This window comes from Dipodomys ordii, unplaced genomic scaffold, assembly GCF_000151885.1.
Source record: "Dipodomys ordii isolate 6190 unplaced genomic scaffold, Dord_2.0 Scaffold11, whole genome shotgun sequence".
Lineage (NCBI taxonomy): Eukaryota > Metazoa > Chordata > Mammalia > Rodentia > Heteromyidae > Dipodomys > Dipodomys ordii.
Genome location: NW_012267227.1, coordinates 15,043,175 through 15,054,484, shown reverse-complemented (window position 1 = coordinate 15,054,484; position 11,310 = coordinate 15,043,175). Strand labels below are relative to the sequence as shown.

The 11,310-nt window shown below is 39.7% G+C and overlaps 1 protein-coding gene across 1 annotated transcript in view; it reads left to right on the top strand.

Annotated features, from left to right (window-relative positions):
* Positions 1-11,266, top strand: part of Eif3j (eukaryotic translation initiation factor 3, subunit J) — a 16,970-nt gene extending 5,704 nt beyond the window's left edge. The window contains exons 2-7 of the mRNA XM_013009978.1: positions 487-541; positions 894-985; positions 5,417-5,531; positions 8,326-8,487; positions 9,829-9,902; positions 10,215-11,266. Of these exons, the coding sequence (XP_012865432.1) occupies positions 487-541; positions 894-985; positions 5,417-5,531; positions 8,326-8,487; positions 9,829-9,902; positions 10,215-10,346 (630 nt within the window). The 3' untranslated portion in view covers positions 10,347-11,266. The remainder of the gene's footprint in view (positions 1-486; positions 542-893; positions 986-5,416; positions 5,532-8,325; positions 8,488-9,828; positions 9,903-10,214) is intronic.
* Positions 11,267-11,310: the final 44 nt, after the last annotated feature.

Below are 11,310 nucleotides of genomic sequence, written 5' to 3'. Positions count from 1 at the left end.
TTGAGCTACAGCGCCACTTCCGGTTTTCTGGTGGTTTATTGGAGATAGGAGTCTCACGGTCTTTCCTGCCCGGGCTGGCTTTGAACCGCGATCCTCAGATCTCAGCCTCCTGAGTAGCTAGGATTACAGGCATGAGCCACCAGCGCCCGGCTCCAGTAGCTTGAATGTACAAAAATAAGGGATATAGTAGAAAATACCCTGCTTACAAAAACAATTTAGGAAATCTGTAATACAACCTCAAAAGGTAAGGTTCCCTCACACTACTAAAAGATGTAAAAGTAAATGAAAAATGGACAGATGAGTAAAGAGGTCTATAAATAAATCAGTTCAACATTATAAATATATCTGTTCATCCTACATTAATGTGTTGTTTAATGTAGTGCCCACAATGTCGATAAGCTTGTTTCTGTGGAATTAGACAAATTGATATATTAAGATCACATAGAAGATCAAACTTATAAGAATTACTGAGGTCTTTTTCTTTAGGATAACTGGGATGATGATGATGAAGAAAAAAAAGAAGAGGCAGAAGTAAAACCAGGTGAGTCACTGTTGCTCCTACATTTGGTTTGATATCTTGGTGTAGGTACTTGGTCCTGAACACAATGCTCACAAAATTTTAAATGTTAGTTTTCTGGAATTAAGCAACCTTCCATTCCCTCTGAATTCTTTTTCTGTCCTCAAAAAATAATTAGATTATATGTGGTGGAGAAATATCAAAGGAGATGTTTAAATTTTTAAGGGTCAAATTAGAGAGGACAAAGAAGAGCCTTGGAATTTTGCTCTTCTTATTTTCCAAGCTATCACTGTATGTGTCTAAAAGTCAGGAACAGTTTGGTCTCTTCAGTTGTCCATAAACTGGATTTACTTTATGAATAAAATATGTCTTTCAGAAATAAAAATTTCAGAAAAGAAAAAAATAGCGGAGAAAATAAAAGAAAAAGAACGACAACAGAAGAAAAGGCAAGAAGAAATTAAAAAGAGAGTAAGTTCTGTTCTTCTTTAAAGTGTATGCAGAATTCTTACATCAGTAGGTACAGGTCTAACAGAGCATAGAGACTGTATAAATGGATGCCACAAGATAGGTGAATACAAATAGGCCTTTTTTTTGTACTTTTGCAAAGAAAGTACCCAGAAGGGCTTTTTGTTTTTAATATTCTTTTATTCATTAGAATGCCTTTTAAGGTTTTCTCTCATCTTTTGGCCAGTACCAGGTTTGACTTCAGGGATTGAAGCTTACTCAGCTGGCTGGTTTGCTTGCTTGGCTGGCACTCTACCACTTGAGTCACGTCTCTATTTGCTGGTTAATTGGAAATGGAGTCTCTTAGACTTTTCTGCTCAGGCTGGCTTTGAACCACAATATCAGCTCCATCTCCTGAGTGGCTAAGCCTTTTAAGTTTTGACAAACAGGAGCAGTCAGTAAATTTTTTTTTTTTTTTTTTTTTAGGTTTTAGCACTACGGGAATTTAAACTAGTTGGTCTCGTGCTTGTGCTTGGTAGGTACTCTAAACATGAGTCGCACCCTGGTTTTTATTTTTTCATTTGTTGAAGAGACCAGAGTACTTGCCCTTTGTACAGCTTCTACCTTCTGAATGCTTCCTTGTAAATTGCAGTCTCCTCCATCTTGCCAGCTAATTATCAAGCTTTTATTAGGTTCAGGTTAGACATTTCAAGTTGGAATGCTGAGTGCTTCAAGGGGGTGGGGAGAATGATGCAAGGGAATACTATAAAAAGGAGAAAAGTTCACCTATGAAGTTAATAGTGTGTGCTTCATGTTGTATCACATCAAGATTTAATGTCTAATAATTAAAAACTAAAAATATTACTAATATTAACTAATAACTAAAATTGATGAGTGGATTAAAGTGGTGACAGCCTGATTCCTTGGTTATACCACTATTTTTATCTTCTTACAAGAAATTGTTTTACATCATTTCTCTCCCTTGTGTGTCGGAATGTGTGTGTCAGTATTAGGGCTTGAACTCAGGACAGAGCGCTCATTCTTTGGTTTACTTGCTTTCAGCCACTGTTGTGCCACTTGAGCCATATTTGCAGTCCAGCTTTTTTTATGGTAAATTGGAGATCTTTTGAACTTGTCTCCTTTTGCTAGTTTTGAACCAAGATCCTCAGATCACAGACCCTTAACTTGCTAGGGTTACAGGAGGGTCCGGTCGTGGGGCCTGAACTCTGGGCCTGGGCGCTGTCCCTCAGCTCTTCAGCTCAAGGCTAGCACTCTACCACTTGAGCCACAGCGCCACTTCCGGCTTTTTTCTTTTTGCTTATGTGGTGCTAAGGAATGGAACCCAGGGCCTCAGGCATGCAAGGCAAGCACTCTACCACTGAGCCACCTTCCCAGCCCACTCAATTATTTTAATACAGTTGATGATCAACTTCTAATTATTTTATTAGAGATTGCAGAATGGTGATATTTCTCATTCTGACTTTCCTGTTTATTAGATGGCTTTTTTTGCCTTTTGCTTTTTGATTACTTTGAATGTCAAGAACCAGTTTGTTTTAATTACCAATTTTCAGAGTAAGGAAAGGGGATATAATAAGCTAATTCAAGTAATAAAAAAATAAGGTTTTATTTTTATTATACCTATGACTTTATGGTGAACATTTCTGACTTAACATGTAAAGTGTGTTTTACTTAACAGTTTTGGGGGTTTTGGTACCAGTACTGGGGTTTCAACTCAGGACTTGGGCTTTATAACTTTTTCTTTTTCTTTTTCTTTTCCTCCGGTCATGGGGCCTGAACTCTGGGCCTGGGCACTGTCCCTCAGCTCTTCAGCTCAAGGCTAGCGCTCTACCACTTGACCCATAGCGCCACTTCCGGCTTTTTTCTTATTGCTTATGTGGTGCTGGGGAATTGAACCCAGGGCCTCAGGCATGCAAGGCAAGCGCTTTACCAGTGAGCCATCTTCCCAGCCCCTGTCCCTTTCACCCAGCTCTGGCACTCTACCATTTGAGCCACAGCTCCACTTTTGGCTTTCTACTGGTTAGTTGGAGATAAGGGTCTCACCGACTTTTCTGGCTTTTTGAATTGTAATTAATCCCCAGATCTCAGCCTCCTGAGTAAGCTAGAGTTACAGACATGAGCCACCAGCATCCAATTCATGCCCATCTGTTCCACAGGATTCCATTCATGTTGGAAAGCTTATTTCTGGTTTAGTATATACTAGTCCAAGACTCATGGGTTTTCCTAACCTGGCTTTGAACTGCAGTCCTTAGATCTCAGCCTGTGATTGCAGACATGAGCCGCCAGTGCCAGTGCCCACTATGTAGTCACTGCTTTGTGGTTCATTGTTATAAGGAATTTATATTTAAGAGACTGAATCTAGATGCTATGGTTATTCATTAGTATTAAGGTAGCTTGCCTCATGAAGGAGCGTGCATGTATGTGAGTGTAATCACTAATTCATATCAACATTTTCTTATACTGAAAATCCTTGTTTTTAATGTTTGCTTTTTTCTATAATACTAGTGTTACTACTAACAGTATAAAATGTCTCAGCATATTTAGAATTTCTTTGCAGTTCTTTTGGAGTTAGAATGTAATCGACTTTAAAAAAAAAAAAAAAAGAATAAGCCAGGCGCCGGTGGCTCACTCCTAGCTACTCAGGAGGCTGAGATCTGAGGATCACAGTTCAAAGCCAGCCCAGGCAGGAAAGTCGTGAGACTCTTATCTCCAATAAACGGCTACAAAACCGGAAGTGGTGCTGTGGCTCAAGTTGGTAGAGCACTTGCCTTGAGCTGAAGAGCACAAAGACAGCGCCCAAGCCCAGAGTACAAGCCCCACGACCGACCAAAAAAAAAAAAAAAAAAAGAATATATTCCACTTAGGAGGCTGTATTGAGTCCTAGGTTCTGATATCATTTGAATATTTTCCCTATTTGCTTTTTGTCTACCTTGTTTCAGTTTGAGGGTTTTGGGTATTTAATATATTTTTGAATATATGTTCAGAAATCTACACTACACAGAAATGCTATCCTCAGAAAAGTCTCAGATTGGTACAAGTAGATCTTAAATGTTCTTACCCTACAAAATTAAGTATCTGAAGTGACAGCTATTCCATGGTTCAATCATTTCATAATATATATGCAAGATAGAATTCCTGTTCTCCCCCTCCAATTTAAGACATTTTAGCTACTTAATAATTTGTCTAAGCTTACCATCTGAGGATCAAGGTTTGATGCCTTGATACATTCAATTAACCAGAAAAGGCCAGAAGAGGACATGGCTCAGATGGTATAGCAGTAGCCCAAATTCAAGCCCTGGTACTGGCATAAAGAAATAATAATTTGTTAGCTGAGCACTGGTGGCTCACACCTGAATCCTAGCTACTCTTATTTCTAACTACCAAAAAAGCCAGAAGTTGAGCCAGTGGCTCAAGTAGTAGAGCACTAGCCTTGAGGGAGGGAAAAAGTCTCAGGCCCTCAAGCCTCACAGCTGGTACCACATCGTAATAATTTGTCTATCAGAATACTATCAGAATAAATAATAGAATTGTAACTGAAGTCTAAGGAATTATAGTGACTAAATCTCTTTGGGCCATTGAGGTTAGAATCACATTGTTGTATTACATTTTTATGTTAGTCTCTTAATATGAAGAAACCTTAATTGGAGTGTACTGAATTAATAATAGGCCTGGCACTGAGGTATTTTTAGTTTTGATGCAGAAAATATGTAATGATGTTCAATCTACTAAGACAAAGTTTCTTTTTCTTTCTAAAAAGTGCTTTTGAGGGGCTGGGAGGTGGCTCAGTGGTAGAGCGTTTGCCTTGCATGCACGAAGCCCTGGGTTCGATTCCTCAGCACCACATAAGCATTTCTGGAAGGGGCACTGTGGCTTCAGTGGTAGAGTGCTAATCTTGAGCTAGGAGCTGAGGGACAGCGCCCAGGCCCAGAGTTCAGATCCCAGGACTGATTTCCCCCTTCCCCCCCAAAAAAAAAACGTATTTTTGAGCTTTTCTAACCTATCGTAATGACCTTTCCCATTTCCTCTCCACGAGAAATGAAACGTGGTCTATTTCAGAAGCAGATTTCAAAATGAAAATCTTAACTGCACAGGGGAAAATAAGTATAAAGACCATAGGTTCCTTTCACCTTTTTCCTCAGAAAATATGAAGATTTTTCCTTGCTGTAAATAATACCATGTATTAATACAAAGTTACAGCATATAGAAAAGACATTTAACTGCTGTCCTTTCAAAGGAATGAGATTTGGAAAGAAGTGAAAACAACTTTTCTTACTGCTGTTATATCTGTCACGTTTGTTATGATAGTATTTACATTATTTAGTGGATCTGCCATTAACTCGTGGTTATTGGGCATTTAGGATGTAATTAAATTTATTTGAAAGTATAAATAATATTTCAGTGGATATCTTTGTGAAATTTTCTGTTCTTTCATCTTAGTTAGAAGAACCTGAAGAACCTAAAGTGCTAACACCAGAAGAACAATTAGCAGATAAACTGCGGCTAAAGAAACTACAGGAAGAGTCAGACCTTGAACTAGCAAAAGAAACATTTGGTAAGTTGGGGGGGGGGGGCGGGTTGCAGGACAATACTGTTAGTTGTGAACATTGAGAAAACATGTCAGACAGGTACTGGTGGCTCACGCCTGTAATCCTAGCTAGTCAGGAAGCTGAGATGTGAGCTTTGTGGTACAAAGCCAGCCCGGCAAGAAAGTCTAGGAGACCTCCAGTTAACCACCTGAAAGCCTGAAGTGGTGGAGACTTGCTGCTTACATGGAGCGCGCTAGTCTTGAGCAGCAAAGCTCAGGGACAGTGCCCAGATCCTGAGTTCAAGCCCCACAACTGACTGACAAAACATGTCTTAAAGGAAGTGTACTGCCTAATTTTGATATTAATCTGTATGTATTTGAGTAGATGTATGTATTCAGATTTATGACTCATTGTTTGGAGCATCAAAGGACTCAAGTTACTGTACTTGCTGGGTGTGGTGTTACACACCTATAATCCCAGGTGGCTAGGTAGGAAGATCCCAGGTCAAAGCCAGGGAGACCCTGTTTCTCAAAAAAAAAAAAAAAGAAAAAGTCATTAGTCCTAATGAAGTATATTGTTACATAGAGTACATTTATGAGCTGGATGCAATTTAAGGATTTGGCTTTGTGATTTAAATACTGAGATGACTGGGAGGCTGTAAGTCTCCATATGCAGACTGCATGTTCGACCAAGCTTGGTCATCTTCTGCATTCTGGTTTCTTTTCTTTCTTTGATCCTTCTTGGCCTTTACCATTTCTGTCTGCCATGTCTGCAGTTGTAGTTAGTGGACAGAGAAAAACTTTCAGGACCCTAAAAATATGTTCAGAATGTTGTAGGAAAGTTACTTGAGGGCTGGGAAGGTAGCTCAGTGGTAGAGTGCTTGCCTTGCATGCATGAGGCCCTGGGTTTGATTCCTCAGCACCACATTAAAAATAAAGGAAAAAAAAAGTTACTTGACACAGGATAGAAGCTATGTTCATTTAAACAAGCTTCTTAACAGGTGTTGAGTGCTTTTCAGAGGAGGTCATGTTGAAACAAACAACTCTGAAATTGAAATCTGTAACCAAGAACCCTCTAGTTGTTGTGGTCCCTTCCATTTTACATCAGAAGGCTATAGGAATTGTTTCCTTTCCTTAGGGAAGTGTTACCTATCTGGCTGCTGATGCTCCTGTGTGTTTGAAAGGTCCTAAGAGTACTCACCTAATTAGAGGCACTTGGCCACGATGCTGTGCTTTTATGGATGTTAAAGCTTCCCATGTAGTTATTAGAGGGGCAGGTTTATTCCATATTCACAGTCTAGCATGGGACACCAGTTAAGACTAAAAAGTAAGCCAGCTGGCAGTGGCTCAAGCCTGTAACCCTAGCTACTCAGGAGGCTGAGATCTGAGGATCGTGGTTCAAAGCCAGCCCAGGCAGTAAAGGCTATGAAACACTCAAAAGAATCACAAAACACCAGAAATGGAGTTGTGGCTTAAGTGGTAGAACCCTAACCTTGAGTGATAAAGGGTCAGTACCCAGGCCTTGAATTCAAGCCCTAGTAGTACTGCCCCAAACCAAGATTAAGAAGTAAAAAAAAACAAAAAACACAGCTGGGTGCCAGTGGTTCATGCCTGAAATCCTAGCTACTAAGGAGGCCGAGATCTGAAGATCATGGCTCAAAGCCAGCCGTGGCAGGAAAGTGCATGAGACTGTTATCTCCAGTAAACCACTAGAAAACTGGAAGTGGCACTGTGGCTCAAGTAGTAGAGCTCTAGCCTTAAGCTGAAGAGCTAAGGGATAGCGCCCAGGCCCAGAGTTCAAGCCCCATGGGGAGGATGGGGGGAGGGAATAGGACAGAATACATGACAACAATAGGCATTCATACAAGTCATTATTTGGTTAATAAGATTTTATTTTTGTCTTTCATATCAAAATACTGCATCTTTGGTATGATAAGCTTTTAATATTGAAAGGAATATAGAAAGAAGCATACTTGTCTTTTAGTCTAGAATTCTCTTACATCTCAAGTTACTGGGTAGCCAATAACTTGTTAGCAGGTTATTTTACCTTACTCTGGGGCTATTTTTAGGCAAATCCTTTAAGCACTTTCTTTTTATTCCATGGAGTTCTTTTGGCAGCTGGTGAGTTCTGTGTATCCTTTCATAATAGATTTTTAACTGAATAAAACAAAACTCAAAAGGGTGAACAAATGCAACAATGGTAATTACTGGACAGTATGTTGAAAATGAACGATGCAACTTGTAGGTAGCGAACAAGGGGAGGGGTGACATTGTACTCTGACTAATGTAACTTCAACCCCTGTATACATCACCTTTATCATAACTAAAAAAATTTAAAAACACCAAACTCAGGATTTTATTTACAAAGGTACTAAAATACTGAAACAACCCCTTTGCAACACTGAATTGTGTGCTTTTAGTTTGTGGTGGTGAGATTGAACCTGAGGCCTCCTACATGCCAGTCAAGTCAGTCCTCTACCACTGAGCTCCAGAGCCCTGTTGTGCTTAACAGAATACAGTCAAGTGGCTGAAATAATGACTGGACAATATTTCAATATAATGTCTCAACTATAATGTGACAAGATGTGATATGACAGTATCTGATCTCTATTGGTAAGTCAGATTTGTGCCTGTAGTAAAAATTGAAGATGTAATATTTTTTCTTACTCAAAGTTACAGGCCCCCTTCTGAATTACGTCCCTGGACTTCAATGAGCCTAGGTTAAAAATAGAGTTGTCTGAAGAGTGGGACAATGGGGTAATTGGTTTTGTTTTTTTAATTTTAACTTACTAATATTTTTGGTGCTTCTTCTGCCCTCCAGGTGTTAATAATACAGTTTGTGGAATAGATGCTATGAACCCATCTTCAAGAGATGATTTCACAGAATTTGGGAAGTTACTAAAAGATAAAATTACACAGTATGAAAAGTCATTATATTATGCCAGTTTTTTGGAAGCCTTAGTTCGAGATGTGTGTATTTCGTGTAAGTAATTATTCTCTAGCCCCTGTGGGTAGATTCAAGTAGGGGGCAAAGATGGAGGGGTTGTGATGTTAGTAATACACACCTGGGATTTGATTTTTTTAGTAGCTGCTCTTAGGAATGTTGTTGTATGTATAGTATGTTGGGGACAGACTGCCTTCAAAAAAAGTTGTGGGAAGCCGGGCGCCGGTGGCTCACGCCTGTCATCCTAGCTTCTCAGGAGGATCACAGTTCAAAGCCAGCCCAGGCAGGAAAGTCCGTGAGACTATCTCCAATAAACCACTAGAAAACCGCTGTGGCTTAAGTGGTAGAGCGCTTGCCTTGAGCTGAAGAGCGCAGAGACAGTGCCCAAGCCCAGAGTTCAAGCCCCACGACCGACCAAAAAAAAAAAAAAGTTGTGGGACTGTGACCACACCAGTTTATCTAGTTGTATCTTGAAATGGGCTACAAAGTGGTATCTTTTAGGAGAATGATCTTGGACTTTGTAGGATTTTAGAGGTGAGAGATGAGAAAGCCTAAGACAAGGTACTTGACAGAGCTCACATTCATTCTCGGACTGTGGCTGTGGCGCCACGCCTTGTGGAGTCATACGTTTCAGGGCAGGATAGATGGGAGTGACAGCGTGGGTGGTGTAGCACTAATGTGGAAAGAACTAGTTTTGCTAGTGTTTGGAGATGTTTTCAAGGAGTACTACACAGTAAATTGTAAGTTGAGTTTTGAGAAATGATCACTATACTGGGGGTTCTAAATTTGGTCTGTGATTATATATTCCCAGAGGCTATATTTTATTCTTTTCTATATGGGCTATTTTTCCTGTTTTGGGAGATGTGAGTGCTCTACCACTTTGAGCCACAGCACCACTTCCGGTTTTCTGGCAGTTAATTGGAGATAAGAGGCTCAGGGACTTTTTTGCTAGGGGGACTTAAGACACAGGTGATTGGTAATTATAATTTTCTTTTTGGCTGTGGAGTCTGAACTCTGGGCCTGGGCACTGTCCCTCAGCTCTTCAGCTCAAGGCTAGCGCTCTACTACTTGAGCCACAGCGCCACTTCAGCTTTTTCTGCTTATGTGGTGCTGAGGAATCGAACCCAGGGACTCATGAATGAAGACAAGCACTCTACCACTGAGCCACCTTCCCAGCCCTGATCATTATAAATTTTGGTTGCTGAGTTTACAAATTTAAGTAGTTTTGATCTAAAAGCCTAACCTTACCTTTATAAAAGGAGAAATAAGACGGTAAAGTTACTTAGGTTTCTCATTTGTAGTAGCAGGTGTCTATTTTGCTTTTTTTCAAAATACTTACAAATTAAAGGTTAGTGATATACTCACTCCTCCCTTTTTCAGTGGAAATTGATGACTTGAAAAAGATTACCAATTCATTGACTGTGCTTTGCAGTGAAAAACAGAAGCAAGAAAAGGTAAGAGCAAGCTACGCAGGGAAATGCTTATCGCATTACAGTGGGGTTGTGAGCAACTTATTCTCAATAGATGAAACTTAAGTGGGGTTCATGAACACTTTAAAGCTGGGCTAGAAGGGGATGCTCTAATGCCTACTGTCAATCATTGTGTTTATGGACATCCTGTGTGTTTCTCCTTTGAGTTAATAGGAATTCTTTAAAAAGACTTGTTTTCTGGGACCAGAGGCTTTGGTGTCTTTGTGAGGGCTGCTATACCAGATAAAATGCCCATGGCAGATAAGGTTTCATGAATTAACTCTGTTTCATCTTTAGCAAAGCAAAGCCAAAAAGAAGAAGAAAGGCGTGGTTCCTGGAGGGGGATTAAAGGCCACCATGAAAGACGATCTGGCAGATTATGGTGGTTATGATGGAGGATATGTACAAGACTATGAAGACTTCATGTGACAGTGTCTCTCTCCTAGCGTCTTCTTTCTGTTGCCCACAATCCCTTCAACATGTAGCACAACTTCTTTTCCTTTCAGTTCTGCCAAATGCTACAATCAGAAGTGCAGTATCTTTTGTGCTGGTTATTTAACCCCTTGACACTTAGGTGCTAATGTGCAAATGAGGGAACTTGGATCTTGCTGCCAAGGGGTTAAAATTGGGAACTTAAGTTGCTACTAAATCATAGTCTAAAAACAAAACAAACCTAATAATGTTGTCATTGTTGCTGTCTAATCCCATAGCAGCAGTCACTAAATTGGAAACAAAGGTTGCAACATGACAAAAAATTGTGTAGTATTTACCAGCACGGTTCAGTAATACAGCCTTAACCATACCTCCTTGAACTACTTCATACTTGTCAAGAAAAGCAGTTTGCAGCCAGGGCATGTGGTGTGCACCTAGTATTAAAATTGCTTTGTCTAAGAATTGAGCGTGAGGATATTAAGTACATTGTGAAGAAAACTTATCTCAGAGTGAAGATACTGCGGCTGAAAAGTACTGGTTTGATACTTAAAATTTCAATGACCAAAACCACCTCTGAAGCTGAAGAAGGTAAACCTCTCCATTATCACAGGACAAGTTATGGAATTTCAGTGTACAGACTGTCTAAGTTTTTATTTATCAGACTTTCTACTGAGGGAGGGAAACTACCTGTTTTTATTTGCTTGATTCAAGTGTCTGAGAAACAAATCTCTTGTCTCCTAGGCTGCAATGAAATAACTTTTAACAGGGTTTTGGCATTTCCTTTTCTTTATAAAACATGCTCAGCAAGCTGCATCAGTTAACTACAGTTTGGTAAATTGTTATGTTAACAATTATGACATCTGCAATGTTTTATAAAGCAACTAATTTAATAAAATCACTATTGTGAGGACTTAAAATTTCGTGTTACCTCCCAAGAAATATTTGAAAGTACAGAACATAG